At 39.7% G+C, this 24,197-nt stretch overlaps 1 protein-coding gene across 1 annotated transcript in view; it reads right to left on the bottom strand.

Annotated features, from left to right (window-relative positions):
• The window catches only part of LOC127639456 (uncharacterized), a 160,057-nt gene that overhangs the window by 94,248 nt on the left and 41,612 nt on the right, over positions 1-24,197 (bottom strand). The window contains exons 10-17 of the mRNA XM_052121510.1: positions 19,153-19,323; positions 13,184-13,354; positions 8,461-8,628; positions 7,759-7,914; positions 4,096-4,242; positions 1,977-2,147; positions 1,606-1,776; positions 143-316 (exon numbers count right to left, since the gene is read on the bottom strand). Coding sequence (XP_051977470.1) covers positions 143-316; positions 1,606-1,776; positions 1,977-2,147; positions 4,096-4,242; positions 7,759-7,914; positions 8,461-8,628; positions 13,184-13,354; positions 19,153-19,323 — 1,329 coding nt within the window. The remainder of the gene's footprint in view (positions 1-142; positions 317-1,605; positions 1,777-1,976; positions 2,148-4,095; positions 4,243-7,758; positions 7,915-8,460; positions 8,629-13,183; positions 13,355-19,152; positions 19,324-24,197) is intronic.

The following is a 24,197-nucleotide window of genomic DNA, read 5'->3' as shown; positions in this document are numbered from 1 at the left end:
CATTTATCATGATGCTGTAAATAAGACAACTATTATTATATTACAAATAGATCCCTATAATATGGTAGATCAGTCAGCAAAATGTTTTAAAAGATCCACAAAAATTCCCAGCAGCAAGTTCACAGATATTAATTAAACATACATCAGTTTGTTGAGTTTACAGTGTTTATCTTCCAGTAGAGCAGTGAGCTGATTCACTTTTGAGTCTTCTAGTTTATATTCACTCAGATTCAGTTCTCTCCGGAGTAAAGGATTTTCACCAAGAACTGTAGACCAATACTCAAGGGTTTTCTCAGCAGCCTCATTTTTCAAAAACCTAAAAAATATATATAATAAAAACAGATGAATATATACAAATAGTTGGAAATACATATTCAGCACTGATAGATGGCATGTACCCATGGCTTTCTAAATCATTTGTACACCTAACAATGACTGGAATCATAAATATTATTTGTCATCCAATTTATCAAATTAACTAAACAGTCAATAAAGTGTGAATACACTGTAAAACTTTTCTGCAATTTTAACAGAAAAAAAAACTTAAAAATACAACAGCAAAAAAACAATATTGGTGAACAGGTAACTTTAAGGTATAGTTCACCCTAAAATGCAAGGTCAATGCAAGTGAATAGGGGCTAAAATTTTTAAACTCTAAAAAGCAAATATAGCCATAATAAAACTAAAGTAATATATACGACTCCAGTGGATTAATTAATGTCTTCTGAAGCGAAACGCTAGGTGTAAGAAACAGATATTTAAAACTTTTTTTTACTAAATTCACGAGGGTCAAGGTGACGCAGCCTCTCAATTGACACAAGCACGTTGGAAGTTCATGTGAGAACTGACACATGAAATACGCTTATGTCAAACGAGAGGCAGTTTGAACTCTCGTGAATGTGATTTAAAACAGCTGACTGGAAGCGAACATTTTTAGTAAAATAAAGAGTTTTAAATATTGATCTACTTCTTAAATACACCTAGGGTTTCACTTCAGAAGACATCAATTAAACCTCTTGAGTCATATGGAATCTTTTTATGATGGTTATATGTACTTTTTGGAGCTCAAACATTTTGCAACCATTCACTTGCATTGTTTGGACTCACAGAGCTGAAATATTCTTCAAAAACAAATTTGTATTCTGCTGGAGACAGAAAGTCAGGATGACATGTGGGTGAGTAAACGATGAGATATTTTTTTGGGTGAACTAATTCTTTAACATATACAGTAAAAAAAATTATGTCATTTTACATTAAAATATTGTGACAATTTAGTTTTTTATATGACTAAGGTATGTCTTTTTGGTCATTCCCAGAAGTCCCTTTGTGACCCACACATTTCATTATATTTTTATATTTCTTCTTATTTTTTAGAAACAATTACAGAATGTTTCTTCTTTTTATGTAAGTTATTTTAATTTGGGTGACCTCTGTTAAATTTTATGGAGTTATTGCTTATTGCATTATTTTAGTGTCACCCTGATGGTATTTTGTGTTTGTATGAGCTAAACTTGTATGGTCACCATTTGTTTTAAAGTACATTTCTGGCAACCACAGCTGCCAGTATTGTACCATAAATGTTACATTTATTTTTACTTATCTTACCTCAGTCTCAGTTTATAATTTGTATCCAGTAGTAAATCAGTGAGTAGTTTCACTCCTGATTCTCCAGGATCATTTCCTCTGAGATTCAGTTCTAACAGGTGTGTAGGGTTTGATTTTAGAGCTGAAGACAGAGATTTATATCCTTCTTCAGTAATACTGCATTCTGACAATCTAGAACAGGAAAGAGCAGAGCTGAATAATCAGTACAGAACATAATAAATCACAACAATTCTTCTCAAATAAATCACTACAATTCTTCTCAAAGGAAACAATGTGTGAATCATATTTTGTTCCTTGTATAAAAATAAAAAGCTGGCTGTAAAACAAAAATGAAGGACAAGAGACCTTTAAAATGTTAGCGATCTACTCACATGAGTGTCTCCAGCTTAGAGTTACTTTGCAGTCCATCAGAGAGCAGCTTCACTCCTGAATCCTGCAGTTTATTATTGCTCAGGTCAAGCTCTCTGAGACTGCTGGAGTCTGAACTGAGAACTGTAGCTAGAGCTGAACAGCTTTCCTTTGTTAGATCACACTTTTCCAGCCTAAAACAACAAAACAATTGTCAATATGAATACACATAACTGAACAGTTTATTGTGCTTACTACAACTGCAACAAGTAGCTGTGCTAAGAGAGCGAAAGCACCCCCCAAATATCAACAGATTGCCTTGACTTTGATAATTTTATTTTAACACTGCACTTTGGAACTTTGTGCTCTCTAGTGACACTGGTGGTTATACCCTAAAATTGCAGGCAACTTGCTGAGGAACATTTTATGTCAGTTGTTTTGGCACTGCCCTGCACAGATTAATCTTATGGTTTGAGGACTCTGAAAAATTTACTTGCACAGGATTCATGACATGCTATTTTCATGTTGATATTAAGTTATTCCTTTAAACATTTATAACCACTATATTACTTTGAAGAAGATGAACAACACTCTTAATTACATATTATTTTATCCAATACACATTAATGTTATTATTGTTCTACGCTAAACATGAGTAATGTTGCATGACAACCAATGTAAGCTTCAATAACCCTACCAGAAAACATATCCAAGCAATATAGCAGGTAAACAACTTCATGAAAAGGTCAAAAATGAATTAGGAGAGTGATTTTAATGCCACTGTTTAAAAGGGATAATTCACCCAAAAATGAAAATTCTCTCATGAATTACGAACCCTCATGTCAACCCAGATGTTTATTACTTTGTATCTTCAGCAGAACAAAATTAAGATTTTTAGAAGAATATTTCAGCACTGTAGATCCTCACAATGCAAGTGAATGTGTGCCAAAACTTTAAGCTCCAAAATACACAAAAGGAGCATAAAAGTAATCTATATGACTCTAGTGGTTAAATCCATGTATTCAGCCACTATATGATAGGTGTGGGTGAAAAACAGATACATTTTTAAGACATTTTGTTTATCAAATTCTTCTCCCTGTCCAGTAGGGGGCAATATGCACAAAGAATGTGAATCACCAAAAACAGAAGGAGAAAGTGAAAGTGAAGGAAAAAGGGCTTAAATATTGATACATTTTTCACCACCAGCCATCTTGAGTACTTTTATGTTGCTCTTACTTTATGTGGATTTTGGAGCTTAATTTTGGCACCCATACACTTGCATTGTTTGGACCAACATAGCTGAAATATTCTTCTAAAAATCTTTGTTTGTATTCGTCAAACAAAAAAGAAAGTCATACACATCTAGGATGGAAAAAGTGTGAGTAAATGAGAGAATTTTCATTTTTGAGCGAAGTAACCCTTAAACAGCCATTGCACTGCTTCCTGCTTCCCTGAGACCCACGCAAGTTGCACCACAGCCAGAATGTCTTTCTGAGCTTACAGACATGATGTAAACATTCAAGGACAAATGATGTAAGCCTGCGATTTCGTGCCAAATCTGACTGACAGCTCTAAATAAAAAGCATTATTGTAGGCTTACCGTAGTAAATCGAGTAAAACAAGGACAGGGTTTTGAACATTTTTATGTACAATTATTAACTTTTGTTAATTGAAACCAAAGAAATCTTACATAGTGCAGGTTTCAGAACCACTTTGTCATTTAAGATATTGCATTAAATATTTTGTACCATTGTTTATGTTACAAATTACAATTTGCATGATAATTTGTAAAATAATAAATATAAAAATTCACATTGTATCACTACCTAGCAACCTTAAATATTTCCTTAGTAAACTATTTGTACCCAGGCATCACTACTGGTAGATCACATTTTTAGTTGAGCTGATCTCTTAGTATTTTTAGAGTGTTGGTTTAATCTACAGTATTATCTTTCCATTTCCTTTGGGAAATTATATAAATAGGTTACAACTGGAAGTTTTTCCAAGTGCATAGACAAAACTGACATCAAATTTGACCAACATAATATATTTGTGTGATTATAGTAAACTCCTGTGATAAATGTAGGTTTAATATGTAGGGTATTCTCTGACAGACTTCTTTTAACAAATGAAAATATTAACCTGAGTTTCTTCAGTTTGCTATGAGAATCATCCATTACAAGTGAGAGCTGCTTCACTTCTGAATCTCCAACTTCAATTTGGCTTTGGTACTGCTTTTCCTCAGGGAAGAAGTCTGTGCTGTGAGTTACAGATGTAAAGTTTCTTGTCCTTCACAAGGAAAAAATGTGACATGGTAATTTTAAAGGAAGACTGTTAAAAAAAAGCATAACAAAAATAAATATTCCATGCAAAATCTGCAAGGTGTTTATAATTGATTTCTTTATTATTTCTGCAGTGTCAGGGTAAGAAAGTTTCCAGCTGGCATGGTGTACTGAATACTAAAAACTTTCCTTATTTGTAGTGGTCGACCGATATATCGCCGAGGCCGATATATCGGCTGATATTGGGAATTTTTTAGATATCGGCATCGGCCGATAAATATTTCCGTTTGGCCGATATATTTCAAAACAGTCTGACAGTGCATTAGCGCTTTTTTCCACTGGCGCGAGCAGAGCGAGCATGAATGAACTGAATATGCTCGCTCTGCTCCGCCCAGCACCGTAAGACAAGCCACTCAGAAGTGAAGCAGACATCTGACAGACACAGTAAATGACCAATCAGCATTCAGCTTTCTAACTTGACGCTACATTGTGTTACACACAAAAACACTCCGATGTGCAGCGAAGTCTATTCAAACTGTACTGTGATATGTCAGATCCACTAGCCCAGCGGTAGCTCCAGTGGGGGTCACAGATGTGACAAATAAATTTAAACAAAACAGAAAACATTTAACCTCACAAACAGTCAAAAATCCGTGACTGGCTGTTCCTCAGATCTTGTAGCGCTGTTCTCGATACGTTTAAACTAGGCGCTGTTTTCCCACGGATCAGGGATCGGCGTGAGGTGGATGAGAAGAGAACACTGTCTGGTAAGTAATAATACGTTTGAGAAAAAGATATTCCTTAATCTGAATTAAGTTATTCACTATCTCTGTCTGCTGTATTTAATTATCCATGATTGGCGTAATATTGTGTGTAGTATACCTTTTCATATGTTCGGTCGGATTTGATGCTAATCGAGCATGCAAATACATGTGACTGACTTACAAAGTTTCAAAGAAACAAACAAGCAAAACTAAACAGACATAAATCATTATTATTTAAAGGGTTAGTTCGGTATTTTACACTTAAAGCCCTGTTTTAAGATCGTTTCTGATGAAATAGAACGGTTAAGATTGAAATTTGGACAAATGCTGCTGTTCGAGAATTTTTGGTTTCTGTGTTAGTACGTTAGTTTACAAAGGCGTGGAAACTCACCGAGTGGTCTGGGGTGTTCACTGATATGCTCACAAAAAAAATGGCTGCAAAAGATGCTTTCCAACAGGTTTTATCGTAGTTTTTGTCCGACTCCATTGACTTGACTTGGTACAAAAACTACGTTAAAACCTGTTGGAAAGCATCTTTGCAGCGATTTTTGTGTGAGCATATCAGTGAACACCCCAGACCACTCGTGAGTTTCACGTCTTTGTAAACTAAAGTTTAATGCGTTTATGAATGATTGTTCCAGTGCACATAGACAACCATTGTGTAGGTGGGGGGTGCTAACACAGAAACTGAAACTAAAGATTCTCGGAACAGCAGCATTTAAATATACTTAAAGTAAACAACCTGTTTAAACTTAATAGTGTAAATAAATGTATATTTATGAGATGGAATTGCACATACTATTTTGTCATTAATTTATGAATATTGTTTAGATTGGTATTCTTTGTCTCTCATTTACTGTATTCACATGTATTGTATCGGCCTCATATCGGCCAATCGGCCAGATTGATTTCTCAATATCGGCATCGGCCATTAAAAATCCCATATCGGTCGACCACTACTTATTTGCATATTTGGAATGCTAAACCTCCCAGACTACATTTCAACAAATTACATAGGCCGATTTCCAAACTTGGGCTGGGCCTACCCAAGATTGGTTTTATTATTATGCATCGGTCTCAGGCATCTGGCTCATTGGTTGCTTCCACCTGAAAGAGCACCTCCCTGGTTTTCTATTGAACAGAAAATCTTTGCCCCTATTTAGCCATTGCAAAGCATTTCTATCAAACAAACCGGAGAAGTTAAGTCACACACCATTATCTCACATTTGCACAAGATTTGGACAAGAGTGTTTAGAGTATTTAATTCGGACATTTATTTAAATGTTGCCTTGAGCATATGGCTCAACCCAAAGTTATGTATCAACAAGTCCCCTTTCTGTCAGAGTGGATTGTGAGGGGGTTGCTACACTCAGTAAACTGTATGGGAGTGGAGTGTTGAGATCTTTTGAGAATTTGGGTCATCATTTTGGGATTCCCAGATCTCAGTTTTATAGGCAGTTACAGCTGTGCCACATGCTCTGTACTGTTTTTGGCAGATACTTTGGGAGAGGTGATTCCTGCTTTTGGGAAAGGTCATTGGGCATCAGTGTATTATAGGCTTGGTCTTAAAGACACCTGCTAGTGATACCAATCCATGTTTTTTGGGGATGTGTTAAGATCCAAGATTTTTGGTTAAAGGTTCAGAATTATTTGTGTGACATTCTGGGCACTCAAATGTTACTTTTCCCCAGACTTTGTATTTTGGGCGATGGGGAAGTTATTAATTCAGGGGAACAAATACATAAAAAATACATAGGTCCATGGGTTCTGACTGGCGTAATGATTGGCAGACAAATTATTTGAAGGGGTTGGAAGTAAGACAGAGCGCCACCATTTCCGGAGTGGTGTGCGGAGATGGGGCTGGATGACTAGTTTATCAGGAAGTGGGGTAGGTATTTGGCAGTTTGTGGGGCACTCTAGGGGAAGGGATGAGGATAGAGATGTTTAGTTTAATTATGCATGTTTATTATATATTTTATTTTGTATTTATTTATTTATTTTATTTTATTGATTAGTGTGTTTGTGTATTATTTTATGTGACCACAGGGGTGTTCTTTGGGGTAGTGTGGGGTTGGTGATTGGGGAGGGATTTTAATAAGGGTAAAAAGTTAAATGTTGATTTGGTGTGTATATGTTGTGTTTTTCTCTGTTGTGTTATTTTCTATGAATCAATAAAAAATGATAATTAAAAAATGATAGTCTGTTAGCATTATATCATATAATAATGTGTATAATATAGCAAACTAATAAAATAATCAAAATCCCAAGATTTTATTTGTAGTTCAAAGTTATCTTTACTTTTTGTTTGTGTTGATTATTATATCTGTTAAATAAGTAGCAATTGAACTGCATAGCTTAGTCCCTGTTGTTAATTTTCAGATTAAAAATGTTCGTCATGTGTCAAATTGTAAGCAAAATGGACACTATAACTGAAATTTAGCCAAATAAATAATCTAATCAAATCATAAAAAAAATGAGAAAGTAGAATGAAATTAAGATCTTGTGAGTGAGAATAGAATAAAATTAGGAAATCTGTATCGATACCCAGTCCTACAAGGTGATCCTTTATAAACATAAAAAAAAATATATATATATATTTTTTTTTTTTTTTTTTTAAATGCTAAACATCCTACAGATTCTGACAGGCATTTAGTTTATAATAAAATAGCAGTATGTGAACCTATATGTATACATAATTTCAAAAGCAGAAAGTGTGAATAACTTGGCTGTGCACATTATTGATGGACAATATTTCTCACCTGAGGTTACACATGGGATTCTCCATTATACCAGGGAGAAGCTTTACTTCAAGATCTTTTCCGTTGACATTTAGCTCTGACAGGAACAAGGGGTTAATACCCAGAACTGAAGTCAGTGACTCACATTCTCTTTCTGCATTTTCATTTTTCAGCAGCCTACATGAAAAAAAAAGAGCACATTTATGTTAATAATAAAATAAAAAATACATATGTAAAATGTGGAGGCACAAAAATGCCACTATAGTGAATTCCTGTTTTAATCTGCTTTTTATCTCATTTTATACTCTTCTAGTCCTATAAAGTAATGGATGTAGCCACTGTATTGATTCAATAGAAGTATTTGACATAAATGGACAACAAATTGCTTTTTATGTAGAAAAGCCTCCTGAAATTAAATTCCAGGATCCAAATATTGCTTTTTAATAAAAACAAAGTTAATTTCTGACATAGCGTCTTAACAAATTTTACACAATAACAATTAATTCATTATAAACAGATGTGTGGCATCTGCATCTGGCATTTATGTATTTCTGGACTTCTGACTACTGCCTGGTTTTTAACTATCCTTGGATTACCTATTTGGTCTTGTTCGCCATTTTAAATAAATATAAGCATATGGATTCTCAGCCTCCAAGTCATTCTGGTACCTTTGTTAATTTAGAAAATATTGTGTGCAATGTATTAACTGTTTTAATTACTCACTTCAATTTACAGTTTGTATCCTTTAGTAAATCAGTGAGCAGTTTCACTCCTGATTCTCCAGGGTCATTTCCTCTGAGATCCAGCTCTATCAGGTGTTTATAAAGGTTTGATAGCACAGCTGAAGACAGAGCTTTATATCCTTCTTCAGTAATACTGCAGTTCGAAATTCTGCAAAAAGAAAACTGTCAATATCTGTACATAAAATAAAAATCAATGTGTGGCTTTAACCCTATAACACTTTAACACATAGTTTATGTTTCACGCTCTGTTCAAACTGATGAGCCAAGCGACCTATGGTATGCAAGTTTCACAAGTTTATGGCACAATCTGGTGGTTATTTACATTTACATTTATGCATTTGGCAGACGCTTTTATCCAAAGCGACTTACAGTGCACTTATTACAGGGACAATCCCCCCGGAGCAACCTGGAGTTAAGTGTCTTGCTCAAGGACACAATGGTGGTGGCCGTGGGGTTAGAACCTGTAACCTTCTGATTAACAGCCCTGTGCTTTAGCCACTACGCCACCACCACTCCGTGGAAAAAAATGTGGTTTCAATTTTTAGATCAATCTAAGATATACTTAATACTCAATTAAGATATACTTAAAGTGTGAACTAATATTTATGTGTATTCATATATGCAGCCTGCTCTGTCATTATAAAGATCTCATAATTTTACATTACAAGCTATTATGATGTCATCTTACCATAAGTTCCTTAGACCCAGAGAAAAAAGTTTTACAATTTCCATTTTTTAAATGTCAGTATAGTGTTTGGTGAATACAATTCATATGATAGAAATTGTTTATTGAAGAAATTATATTTTATTCATATTGTATTTGATTTGCTGAGTTCAACTGTACATTTCAATTCATATTTATAGACGTAGGAGAGTAGAATGTCATGGCCAAACTCTCAAAATTTGGTCTTTCTGAAAAGCCCAGTAAGTCCTCTAATAATACCCCAAGTTCCCCTTCTGTCACTCACTTCGACGGTTGACACCAAAGGCGATTTGGGGGCTTCAGTGAGTACGGTTCCACCGGGTAAATCCCCATGAACCACCCACTCCCTGATATTCTCATTTGCTTCCGTCCAGCACTGGGAAGACGCAGGCTTGCCTCACTACCAGCCTTGATCTTCCAGCACTCGCTGCATCGCAGGGCACCTTGGTGATGTCAGAAGCCGATTACTCATCAGGGCTTCCACCTTCGGGTGTGGCAGCCCACTCTGAGGCCAACACGGAGCTGACCACCATGCTTTCCCGGGCTGCTGCGAGTGTTGGGCTGGATTGGAATATTCCACCAGGTCCATCAGGCCAAGGCTCTGAAAGAGCTACACGAGGGTAGTTCTGATCCCGGTGTGCTACAAGAACTGCGATCCAGCACATCTTGCCATGCTCTCGCTGCACTCTTGAGCTACATTAAACAAATTAAAATTAAACAAGCGGCCCCGGCCCGAGCCCAGCTCTTGGCCACGTCGTAGAGCCCCCCACAGGAAAGGGATGCCCCCCGCTTCTAGGTCAGCCACGAAGACCCCCAAGAGGGCTCCTAAGCGCCCCCCGAGATGGGCGACCTGAGGATAGAGAACTCTGCGGAAACGCCGGAGTTGGTAAACAGACCACTCCTTCCCCCAGTGAAGGTGCCGGGAGGTAAATCTTTTTTTTTCCTTCCGTTTTGTTCGGGAAAAAAAAAAATATATATATTTTTTTCTGGCAGCCTTTTCTCATCTCGATCTAGTAGTCCAAAGTAATGCCTTCCGGTTCCATTTAAGATTCTTGAACATTCATTTTAATGTGGACAGAACAACATAATGATATACAGTACACTGACAGTATTTCTTGCAGCACTATTTAGTGGCAGCACTGCCCTGATACTGAACCTACAGCAAGTAAAACGTGATAAACATAGTCCAATTTCTAAATAATTAAGCCGGTTCTTCTACAACATAAAACACACAACGCTACTGACTCCTCAATGATATGTGTAAGATTATCTATGAGGGACAGCTCTTACACCAATTTTAGCAACTAATTGCATTCCTACATATTCTAATTTAGCAGAATTCCTGGTCTTGGTGAGTATTATAGGTGTAGCAAGCCACTAGCTGTTCTGGAATTTCTAGCAGGCTTAATCACATAATTAGATATGCCCCTTCTATCCAAAATTCCCTATAAAAGAGCGCCATGTCAGTGTTATCCAAAGAAACAGTTTTCGGAGTTTTTACGTTCAAAGTTTTTATTTTTTTATTTTGAAGAGGTGAAAAGAGTTTTAATGTTAATTCCAAAATCTCTCCAAAAACAAACGTCAGCAGATTACACTGGCTGTTATGTATGGAATAATGCAGTGTTTTTCAAGCAACTTATGCTATAGAGTGTTTAATTACATATGTAAAAGAAAAAAGCACTTTTTTGGGGGATAGAAAAATACAAAAGAACACAAGTGATTTTTGATTTGGGCAAAGTGTACAGGAGTGTTCATTTTTACGTGTTGTTCAGACACCGCAGCCCTGTGTTTTACAACATATTTTCTGCAGGGACAAGTAAAATGACATAATGTGATATATATAGTTGTGTCACGAACCCCGCTCCTCTGCTTCTCCCCGCATCGTCTAGCACACACACGCGCACTCCCTCGACCTCACTCCCTCGCTCCGCCCCCTCAAGCTTTTCATGCTCTTTTTGCTCGCTCGAGCCCTCACGCCCACTTTGCTCCTACTCGCTCACATGCTCGTAGGCAATCTCCCTTCCTCGAGTTTCTCACGCGTTTCCAATCCCCCAGAACATTATGACCACCTGCACTCGCGTCATCTGCACTCCTGCACATTAGTTTCACCTGCACTCGTCTCATCACCTTTCATTGTTTACACCTGCACCTTCCCCTATATATATCACTACCCTTTCGTCTCACGGGTGTTGGTTATTGTATTTAGATTCCCGTGTCTTGACCCCCGCTAGTCTCATGTAGTTTTGCCCCCCCCGCTAGTCTCGTCTAGTTTTGACCTCCCTACTGATTCGTTACCTCTTAGCTTGCCAGCTCCCTAGTTGTTAACTGTTTTCCCGTCTTCGACCCTCTTGTTATTCTTATTCTGATTACCCCGGCTTTGACCCCCTTGCTTTCCGTGACCACTCTATTTGTAGATTTGCCCTTTTGTTATCCTGATTCCCGGCTCTCGACTCTACGCTTTCCTCGACCATTCACCCTCTGGATTTTCCCTACTGTACCTTCGCCTGCTCTTTATTTAATAAAAGCAGTTTTGACTTACATTGTGACTGTCTCATCTTGTGTGTGTGTGTACGGGTTACAAGTTGTCCATATTTTAATTCAGGACTGTAATATAAGATTACAGGCACTCTAATGCCACCAGTTGTTGTATGTTGCCAGGTATTTCAATAAATTTCTTCTTATAATCCCAGATGCTACTTCTTCAATTCTACATTAAGTCGCCATTTTTATTTGCATAGTGTTTTTCACAACACCATCAGTGAACATCGTTTCCAAGCAGCTTTACAGAAAATTGTGCATGAACAGAAAATTTAACTGTAAAATCAATAAAATCTTAGTGATCATTGTTTAGTTTGATTAAATATGATTGTCAATTGTGTATAAAATTAAATATTAATGAATAATTGTATTTATAACCCCAGTGAGCAGCTGAAGGCAACTGTGGCAAGGAACACTAAACTTTATAAGATGTTGGTTAATGGAGAAAAATAACCTTGGGAGAAACCAGACTCACTGTGGGGACCAGTTCCCCTCTGACAAACATCATGAATATAATGCCACGTTGTCTTCTGATATTTTTACTATTGCAATTATGTGAAATTAAACAGTTAGCCGGTCAATTTCAATAAATTGTCTCAATAGTCTCTACATTTTACACAAATGTGGGGACATTTGGTACTCAAAAGGCTGGCTACAATTTGCTATATAAGTACACAAAATTTGGTATGGAAACGGCTCAGGGCAAATGTATTTTGTTCTAAATCAAAACTCATGCGACAAAGTGTTTTTTTTTTTAAGAATGATGTCATGACACACCATTTTATTGGTAAAAGTCCATTTGAATGGAAGCAAGCAGAAGGTAGCAATTTACGCTAACTTAATTTTATGCATTTTCACAAAAAAAAGTGAATGGAAACTTAGCTAAATTTGCCTTTGGCTTGCTCACTGGGGGTCTAAATAAAATATTAATTAAGGCACAATCATCAATCATATTTTTATTAAATAGCATAATAATGACTAAGACATTATTTTCTGTTATAGCATTTATTTTCTGTTATAGCATAATTTCCTATACAGCGGCTTTGAAACTATGTTGTGAAAAGTGCTATACAAATAAATGGTCAATGACTTGAATGTGACAACCCAATATATAAAATACAAACAAGCATATATCTACAAATGTCTCCTACATGCACCATGACGACCAGAGAACTGTAATAGAAAATAACTGGTAGACTGACCAAACATTTTCAAATAAATAGATACAACACAAGTAAGCCAAAGACAAACTATGGGTTGTAATGTAGGACAGTTAAATTGATGAATTACTGCATTTAATGCAATTAGGGCTCTGCAAGCAAATAATGGCTTCAGATACATTACACATCATTTATTAAATTAATTATGCACAGCTAAATACAGGGAACTTTGTATTTATAATTTCGACTGAATGAATCGGCATTGCTGAAAAATGCAATATGTCCTGTCAAATGGCACTCACCTGAGTATCTCCAGTGTACAGTTATTTTGTAGTCCATCAGAAAGCAGCTTCACTCCTGAATCCTGCAGATTATTATTGCTCAGGTCAAGCTCTCTGAGATTGCTGGAGTCTGAACTGAGAACTGTAGCTAGAGCTGAACAGCTTTCCTCTGTTATCTCACACTTACTGAGGCTGAAAATAAAATGAGATGTTAGAAAATCTTCTCAGTGTTTTCATGTGATTCTAAACTACTAGACTGAATTATTGGACTGAGATTTGCAAATGTACAATAAACTCTCCTAATGTGAAAAAGAATGGTCTTGATTAGACAAGTCTTGATGGTGGTTCAAAAAACTGTTCAGTGTTCACTGATAATTCCATTTATACAAGGCAGACATTTCAAAGTCATTTTCTACAGCTGGATCCCATATTGGATCTTGTTTATCTAATTAACTTAATTTATGGGATTCAATACTGAGCTGTGCTGAGACAACATACTGCTCTGGTGTTGATAAAGGCAAGTTATATTGCTGCCATTCTGCAACTTCTATTTGTCTATCATAGTGGCTTGGCACTTATGGCTTGTTTTTCTATTAAAAAAAAACCAACATAAATGTTTATTGGTAACACATAACTAGCTGGGGGATAGCCTTCTCTGATTCTCTTTCATTATCTTCTGAGTCTTTTTTTTAACAAAAAAGTAAAATATAAATTAATCACGTATAGCCATTTTATTCTACAATTGTTTCTGATGGTCAAGCATGTATTTTACTGTGTGTGTGTGTTTGTGTGTGTGTGTGTGTGTGTTTAGAGGCCTGTGGGAGAGAGTCCCCTCAAAATGAAATGTTGAGTCTCAAGTTTTGACACTAGAGAAAATATAGGATAAGCCCCTTAAAGAGGTTCCAGATGTTCCCTTCTTAAAAATAGCAGACTGAAGACACAGAACAAAACGTATGGAAGGCTTTAGCCACACCTTGTTAGAGCTATGTAAGCGAGTACAAACTCAAGACACATCAGTTGTTTCTGCAGGCAACTTGGCTTTATTGTCCAATAATAAAGTCTAACTTCTGGCTTTAAAAACTACAAGTATTTCACAGTGATTTTTCAATAAGAGGGGGCAAAAACCACAACATTAGCAGCCCGGAACAATGGACAAAGCAGCAAGCTCTCAACCTCACATCTCACATTAGAGTGCTGCGAGGGCCATTGAGAAGCATGGCGCAAGTCATGGAAACATTTTAAAAATAAAATAAATAACACTTGTCTTGGACTTGTGACCAAAGACTTAAAGGGGACCTATTATGCAAAATGCACTTTTACAAGATGTTTGATCATAAATGTGTGTTGGCAGTGTGTGTACACAACCACCCTATAATGATAAAAAAAAACACCCAGTCCTCATTTCAGTTTCAGAAAATTCTGTTTGTAGATTCTGTACAATGTGTCTCCAATCTACCTAAATGCATTATTTACGCGAATAATTTTACACCAGACTGCGCTGTAACAGTATTTGTGTGTGTGTTGCTCATCCATCATTGCAAAACTGCTGAAAAAAACTCAACAACAAATAAATAAATGTATCAAATAACCATTCGGAAACATACTGGTTCATTCTCAAAGTTGATACTTCTGACAAAGTCTCTCCATCATCAGTTTCTGACTCTGGTTCAAACATATAGGGCTGAACATCACTATTTTTCTGAATTCCACTATGTTTGCAATATTTTGCTTATATCTACTGTAGTTATCTGAAGCAGAGATGTCAAAACTCTGTCCCATTCTGGAGACAGTGCGGAGAACACCAGCTCATTTGCATTTAAAGACACACACACAAATTTAATTTTATTCCCACCCAAAAATTGGCATTTTCAAAATGGTATAATAAATGTTCTGTAGGGTATTTAGCTGAAACTTCACAGACACATTCTGGGGACATCAAAGATTTATTTATTTTTTATAATCCCTATAAGATCTGGCTACATCACTCTGTGTCTTCTTCACTGAGAGTGGTGTGTGCACTATGGCTGCCATCACATCATCCAAGTGGATGCTGGACACTGGTGGTATTGAGGGGAGTCCTCCCAGAGTGTTCCCAGCCCCCTCTAACCAATGTCAAGGAGTCTCAAAGATTTGTGACCTGCAAATTTCTACAGATCCAGAGTTTTTGCTCCAATGCAGCACTGCTGAAAGGTGAGCCTAAAGCAAAGGGAAAATTGCACATTCCCAAATACAGCTGAGATCGAATGATCCATTGGGTAGACTCCTTTTCAAGTACTGGATAAAGTTGCATTAATAAATTACATAAATATGTTCCATTTATACTGTGGAAAATGTCAGGCACCAGAGTTTTCTACCCATACCGCTGCTACCTTGGTGTCATTTGTCTATCAACTTTATCACAACTTGCTATAAAAAAATTACCCATGTCCAACAACTTCCTAGTAGTAACTGATTGATTCTCAAATGCTTGCAGGTTAGTCCCCATAAAAGGCTTTGTTGTTGATGTTTATAGTTTACTTGAGAATTGTATTTCTCCAACGAGGTTACATCAGTCACTCACTTGACATTGTGTTGAATTAGTTGACACTAGGGGTCCCTATGGAAAATGGCACAAAAACTGTACAGAGTTACGCGGACTGGCAGAGCGAGATGGGCAAAGCTCCATATGCATGGTATCCAGCGCACCAAGCCATCACGATCCTACCCCCAACAAACTCATCAAGCAGTCAACTGCACCTTGGGGGACAGCTGACTGCTCAGAAATTTAAGGACTGGCTGACCCAGCCACGGCCTTCTCTCTATTGTTCTCCACAAAAAGAAACAAAATCGTTCAGCTGTGGGCCATATAAGGTAGACCCCGAAGGACCACAGAGAGATCCCACAAGGGAACAAGGCACGACATGGGGGGTTAATCTCCTCATGCCTCTCAGGAAACTGAGGATCAATTTGTGCTTCCCCAAATACTTCCCATCCACTGCGTCATGATGTGCCGATATATTGACCACAAACACCTTCAAGGTGGGGGGGAACAGCCACCCCTCCAACCTCTCCTGCAGGAAGGAAAGCACAACTCCTACTGCGCATCTCTGGGGGTCTTTGCTGTGGAAATAACACCAATTAGCGAACAGACGCCACTTCAGGTCTTACAGGCGCCTCGTCGAGGGAGCCCTGGCCTGAGTGATCATGGCCACTTAAGTCTTCCACATCCCATCCAAGGGCCAGTTGTTGAGATTCCAGAGGTCTGGTCGTGGGTGCCAGATGGTGCCCCTTCCCTGAGAAAGAAGGTCCTTCCTCAGAGGAAATCGCCAGGAGGGAGCTGTCGTGAGGAGAATGAGATCCGAGAACCAAGTACGGGTGGGCCATCAACTCTAGATCAGCTGGACCACCTTAGGATGGAGTCTACACTCTCCCCTGAGCGTGACCAGCCACAACAGCGCATCCGCCATGCTGTTGAGGTGGCCCGGGATATGAGTGGCTCGCAACGACTTGAGCAGCTGCTGACTCCAGAGGAGCAGGCGAGTTGGAGAACTGGCCTAGGGGAACTCCTGCCCATAGGTAAGCTAGTTCGGACCAAGGGCTGAATATGAGAGATGTGTGTGCTGTGCGGTGTGTGCTGTGGCACCTCGTCTCTCAACTCGGGTCCGAAGCCAGTGCTGAAGCGGTCTCATATGCATTAACCCAAGCGGCGTGACAGTCGCTGAAGATGCCATAAACCCCAGGAGCTTCTGAAAGGACTACAGTGGGACTGTTGTGTTCTGTCTGAACGTATGCAGAAAGTTCAGCACTGACTGGGCGTGCTCGTTGGTGAGGCGAGCCATCATTGGCTCATTGGATGCTCTGAACCGGGGAGAGTTTGCTCTTTTCCCATTTGACCCGAAGCCCCAATCTGCTCTGAACCGGGGAGAGTTTGCTCTTTTCCCATTTGACCCGAAGCCCCAATCTGCTTGAGCACCAGGTCCCTGTGTGAACACAACATGTCCCGTGACTGAGCTACAATTAGCCAGTTGTCGAGATAGTTGAGGATGCAAATGCCCACTTCTCTTAATGGGGCAAGGGCTGCCTCCGCATCCTTCGTGAAGAGACAGGGACAGACTGAGTGGGAGGGGGAGGACTTTGTACTGGTATGCCCGGCCCTCGAAGGCACTCGAGGAATGGTCTGTGTCGAGGAAGCATCGAGACATGGAAATATGTCCTTCAGGTCTACCGCCGCGAACAATCTGATGCTGAATGCTCCCTAAAATGCCTTTTTTTGTCAGCAGCTTGAACAGGAGTCTGTGCAAAGCCCTGTTCAGAACTCGCAGGTCCAAGATTGGACACAATCCGCCACAATTTTTGGGTACAATGAATTAGGGGCTGTAAAACCCCTTCTTCATCTCGGCTGGAGGTACAGGCTCTATCTTATCCTTCCGTATGATGGAGGCGTTCTCGGCATTCACCGCGGTGAAGCGGACGCTGTTGAACCTGGGCGGTCACCTGGCAAACATAATCGCATAGCCGAGTCGGACAGTTCTGATCAGCCATGCGATAGTTTGGGGAGCACGAGACACGCCCCACCCTCCGTGTGAGGGGGACCAACCCTCGTCCAGCTACCTGAGTGTCAGGACTACCCTCGTCCAGCTCTCTGAGTGCCTTGGCTTGGTGCACCTGCAGGAGTGATATCTTGAAAAAGATGCTTTCATTTGTGGCACTCTTTTAGAGGAAAATATACTCTTTTGGAAAAAGTGCTCTTTTTTGCTGCTGAAGTGCCCAGGGGTGTTTCTCAACACAACACCAGTGTGACAGGAGGAGAACCACTGCAATGCGCCATAGAAGCCAACAGCTCACAGAGCAAGAGATTAATGGACCGGCAGAGGAATTCAGCTCAGTAAATACAACCGCTCATCTCCGAAGAATAATTCTGAATGAGTGTATTGCATTTCCCTCCTTTTATACACATATGTCCAGGGAAGTGGCATGCAAATTCCACTCGCCAATTGTCATTGGCCTTTTCTCAATGATCAGAGATGTCTGGGGCTCCCAGGAGCAACCCCTTGTGTCAACATATTCAACACAATGATGAGGGAGTGACAGAAGGGGAACTCATGTACTGTATATCTTCAGCATACTGTCATGAGTCCGCACATTTAAGTACACTTTTCTACCAGCCTGGAGACATGCTCTGGATTTCTACTAAGGACCCTGTTACAACGTTCACAAAGTCAAAAGTTATGCAAGTAATATAGGTCCATTCTACAAGAGATGAATCCTGTCACACATAATTTTGAACTTATCAGATCTCTCTCTCTTTTCATGAATCCCTCCCAAAACCAGCATCACCATGTTGCTGAAGGTAAATGCAGTATCACAAACATCCCAGCTGGAGATTCAACTGGGTTTCCTGCTGATTCAGTCCAGGAACAGAATCCTCAATGGCAGATCTGATGTACTTGGTGCCCAAGGAAGGTTACATTCAAGAGGAAAGATCCTAGATTTCGACAGATTATATTTTACATGTCACTCATCTGGGACTTTCATTTAGCACATCTAAATCTTCATGTCCCTCAAACACAGGGAGTCACGTAAAAGAGTCATGCCAAGAGGAACATATAGAGGGGAGGTTATTTGGCAGATTTAGATCTCCAAGTTAAAAGAGGGTTATGAATTCTGACTCCACAGGCTAATCAATTGGCAGTGAAAGATTTCCTGTTTCCCATTTTCCACTCATCTGTAAACACCTCTATAATCAGTCTTAATATAGGTTCCATGCAATCCCATGCTGTTTTGCTCCAAAATATTTTTATGGCACATATGCCAAATATGTGTATGCAACCATTTGTGTCATTGTGTGTACAAACCAAATGCTTGAATATATTAGTTTTGTCACGGATACATATACCGTTGCAGTGCTAATTTACACAAATTTTGTAAACAATTTCACAAATACACCATAAGTTTAGGTTGACATTTTTAGCTGTTTACATTTACATTTTGCCTTTTGTTACACAACCTACCTCAGTTTCTCCAATTTACATTTTTTACTCTCCAGTCCAGTACAAAGCTGCTTCACTCCTGAATCCTGCAGATTATTATTGTGCATGTTCAGCTCTTTCAGATTGGTATCTGATCCGAGAACTGTAGACAGTGCTGAACAACTTTTGTCTGTTAGGTCACAATCATTTAGCCTACAAGGGAAAGTCAAAAGACTTTATTACATTGAATATATACAATATTTTGCTAAATAGAAGTAGAAAATATAAAATATATTTTAAATATATTATTTTTTACACAAACAGTACGTAAACTTTGAGGAAAGTGGGATAAACTGACATTGCAACAGCTCTTAAAGACCCATACATCAGTATTTACTGATTCATTAACATGTTTAACACTAGAAGCGCCGAGCCACTGTAAGCTACCAATAGTGCGATTTAAGAGGTCAGATGACCGCCTAGTCTTCATACTGGGACACTGCTACTGACACATAATGATCCCTAGACGAGCCTCTTGCACATAGCCAATGGATTAGTCTTAAAATTGGTATGACACTGCAAGTTTTTTCTTGAGCACTGAGAAATCTTTCACAATGTCTTATCATTTATTTGTGTTAACTTAGATCTGTTTTATACAATATCATTTTATCTGTTATCTGTTTGAATTATTAATGAATTATCATCTATATTGGTTTTTAGCAAAGGCGTGCTTTGTCTTGCAATTTTTCTTTACACATACATGTGCGTGTAATCTGACATTACATTGACTGTAATCAATTAATAATAAAATACCATTCATGTATTTTCAGTCTTTAAAAAAATATTGTCATTGAATAAATGTAATTCTTTACATCCAGATTTATTTTAGGATATGCTAGTATATTTTGTATCATTTCGTTCTCGTTTGGCATAAATTACGTTGTGAAAGAGTTTCTGTTTTGCAAACAGGTCTAAATATCGACGAGCGGATGGGAGACATTTTTGTGCAGTGTGATCCAACCTACCATGATACAAACACATTTGTGATATGCTCTCAACATACTCCTTTGACAGCGCATGGACGCACGTACCCACATTCTTTTTATTGGATACATTTGTGATTTTTAACATTTAAAATGTGTACGCATAATTATCAGCTTAGTATTTGCAAAATGACCTCATATTTCGATTTGTGGTTTATTAGTTTGAATATGGTGAGGGTGTGAAAGAAGCTATAGGAGAATGTTTTAATGTTTGACTGCTTACTGCCAACTAAGCTATTGAATCAGTAATTTGAACTGTGAATGTTGAGAAGTTTGTAACTTCACCATATTCATTCCCAACACCCCAACCCCCTCTCCGACACACACATAATGGAATGCTAATGCAGGAACAAGTCGCTTACATGTCTGGCAGATTACAAAAGTTGAGTCTGTGAACGTGTGGGCATCTCTTGTCTGATTTTATTCATCGTGCCAACAATGGTGGTTTTGTTCGCCAAAAGATTGTTTGCCAGTTGAAAGGCTCGACCAGATGCATGACAACATTGTCAGATAACCGCTGGTGGCTAAATGTCATCTTTCCCTAGATAGGGATGTGTGTTCAGTATGTATTTTGTTTCAACAACAGCAAAATGTGTGTGTGTGTGTGTGTGTGTGAGTGTGTGTTTTGGGGATCTTTGTCTTTGTCTTTGTGTGTGTCTGTATGTATTTATAGGTATATACATATATATGTTTTGGATAGACTACTGTAGATTGACAAATGCTTATCAATAACATTCTTATGGCTAAAAATAAAAAAAAATGTCAATATGACTAAATGTTATAAAATAAATGAAGACTAAAATGTCAACTGTTTTCATTCACTGAAATGCCCAGATTTGTCAACTAAAACTTGAATAAAAAAAAAAAATAGGATAAGGTTGACTAAATACAAACTGTATTTTAATTATGGAAAATTACTGTATTTTTACGAGTTAGTTATTTTCCGTTATTTCACAGAATATTTTTGGCGCCCCAAAAATATATATATTTTTTTTACAGTGTGGACACAACAAAGTCTCTCTGAGTTAATTTGACCCAAGGAACTGAGCTGATTCCAACAAATGCTTTTAGTTTGTCATCTGTCATTTTGAACTTCTCAGCATTATTTGTGGCCAGCTTCCGCATCAGTGTACTTTCATATGTTTTGCCACACTGTGTTGCTGCCCCAATTACACAGTGAGCTCCAGGTAATCTGTGGCTACTTTATAGCTCTCGATACAGAGATCATAATAGTGCCACAGATGCACGTCTGATTTGATGTGTGCAGTGAGCTCTGAGTGCAATAAAAATGCTTCTCCAAGACATGCACATAGAGTTCTGTGCCTCATTTCCCAATAACTATTGATCTTAACTGTTAAAAGAGCATTTTCTACGAGCGTTCCTTATTGAAAAAAGGTTCCTGACCCCTGCTACAGATAAAAAATGTTTTCTTATAGCTAAATACAATATCAATTAAAAATATAGACAGTAGACCTATAGTAGCCTATATGTGTTTCATACATATCCAAGGTTTTTACCATGCACTGAAATACATTTATTTTATCTTAAGATTTGTTTTTATTTTAATATATAGACTATAGGCCTAGTCTCTATATTTTCAATGTATATATATTGTATTTAGTTATAAAATGATACACTTTACAGGAATATATATATATATATATATATATATATATATATATATATATATATATATATATATATATATATATATATATATGCTACACACATACCGTCTTGGTTACTATTGTAACCTCCATTCCCTGAGGGAGGGAACGAGACGTTGTGTCGAAGGAAGTGACACAAGGGGTCTTCTCGGATGCCAAATTGTCCTCTGGACCCGAGAAAAGGCCAATGTCAAGTTTGCAGACAGAATTTGCATGCCTGCCCCGGACATACGGGTACAAAGGGAAGCGGGGCAGCGAATGCCAGTCAGGATTTTGCACTGAGGAGCCAAAAGGATGAAGCACGGCCATGGCCATTTACAGTGCTAGGTCTAGTGGCGTGGCAGGAGGGACACAACGTCTTGTTCCCTCCCTCGGGGAATGGAGGTTACAATAGTAACCAAGACGTTCCCCTTCTGTCACTATCTCGACGTTGTGTCGAAGGAAGTGACACAGCAGCGGGGCTGCCTGAGGGAAACGCAGGTCCACCGACAGGGGGACCGTACTGTGGAAAATACATCACGGGGAGTTAGCCTGAAGAGGGAACTATGCCTGTGGAGCCTGACCCCAGTACAGAGCCCTGAGACTCGTACTGGGTCTAGCCGCGAGTTGTTCTTCTGAATTCTCAGGCCAGAAGGCTAGAGAGGAAAAACATCCAGGCAGCGATGCTCAGTGGCTGACCTGGGACAGAAGGCGCACTGGATCACTTTGGTGAAGGGCGCAAGATGCAAGCGGAACCCCCGGTCGGTTGTGCCACGTTACCGAGTTCTACCGACTCGGACCTGACAAAACAGGGGACGAGACAGACTCAACCCTTAGATTGTAAAATCTGGCAAAGGTATTGGGTGTTGCCCAGCCCGCTGCTCTGCAGATGTCTGCTAGGGAGGTGCCGTGGCTCAGTGCCCATGAGGACGCCACACGTCTAGTAGAGTGTGCTTGGACCTGCAGGGGGCGGGCACGCCCTGGGCGTGATAGGCTAAGGCAATAGCATCAACGACCCAGTGGGCAAGCCTCTGTTTGGAGACGCCGTTCCTTTTGCGCCATCCGCCAAAGCAGACAAAGAGCTGCTCAGAACATCTAAAGCTCAGCATGCAGTCCACATAGGTACGCAAAGCACGCTCCAGACACAGCAACGAAAGGGCTGGGTCTGCCTCCTCCCGAGGCAGCGCTTGCTGGTTCACGACCTGGTCCACGACCTGGTCCCTGAAAGGGGTCGTAGGAACCTTGGGCACGTAGCACGTAGCCTGGCTGTTGCGAGGAGCGTGAGGGTGTGGGTGGGCCAGTAGGGGGCCACCAAGATGACCTGTTCCTCGTCCTCACTGATCTTGCACAGCACCGATGCAAGAAGGCTCACTGGGGGTAAATGCGTACTTGCGCAGCCCCCAGGGCCAGCTGTGTGCCAGCTCGTCTGTCCCGAGGGGAGCATCTGTCGGGGTATACCAGAGCTGGCAATGAGAGCTGTCCTGGGAGGCAAAGAGGTCTACATGTGCCTTGCCAAAATGGTCCCAAATGAGCTGGAGCACCTGGGGGTGGAGCCTCCACTCTCCGCTGGGCAAAACCTTTCGAGACAGCGTGTCCGCCGTCGTGTTGCGGTTGCCAGGGATGTGACTTCAAAGGAGGAGATGGCGAGAGAGTTGTCATATGACGAGAGCGCATGCCGCCTTGGCGATTTATGTACGTGACCGCGGCTGAGGATGCCATATGCCCCAGGAGCCTCTGGAATTTTTTTCAGAGGAACCGCTGTGCCGGGCTTGAAGTGAGCGAGGCACCTGAGCACTGACTGGGCGCGCTTGTTGGTGAATCGCGCTGATATTGAAACTGAGTCTAACTCTTTTCCCAGTTGACCTGAAGCCCTAAACGGCTGAGGTGCCTAGGCACCTGGTCCCTATGAGTGCATAGTAATTCTCGAGAGTGAGCCAGGATGAGCCATTCGTCAAGGTAATTGAGTATGCGGATGCCCACTTCCCTTAGGAGGGGCAAGAGCGGCCTCTGCGACCTTCGTGAATATGCGAGGGGACAGGGACGGGCTGAAGGGGAGGATCTTGTACTGATACTCCTGGCCGTCGAACGCAAACTGTACGAAGGGTCGGTGTCGCAGCAAAATGGTGACATGGAAGTATGCGCCCTTCAGGTCTACCGCCGCAAACCAATCAAGCTGTCGAACACAGGTGAGAATCTGTTTCTGCGTGAGCATTTTGAAAGGGAGTTTGTGCAAAGCCCGGTTGAGAACTCGCGAGTCCAAGATTGGTCGCAACCCGCCACTTATCTTGGGTACGATGAAGTAAGGGCTGTAGAAACCCTTTTTCATCTCGGCTGGAGGGACGGGCTCTATCGTGTCCTTGAGGAGCAGGGTGGAAATCTCTGCTCATAAGGCACTGGC

The sequence above is a fragment of the Xyrauchen texanus genome, chromosome 48 (assembly GCF_025860055.1).
Source record: "Xyrauchen texanus isolate HMW12.3.18 chromosome 48, RBS_HiC_50CHRs, whole genome shotgun sequence".
NCBI lineage: Eukaryota > Metazoa > Chordata > Actinopteri > Cypriniformes > Catostomidae > Xyrauchen > Xyrauchen texanus.
This window is presented reverse-complemented; position numbering and strand designations above follow the sequence as displayed.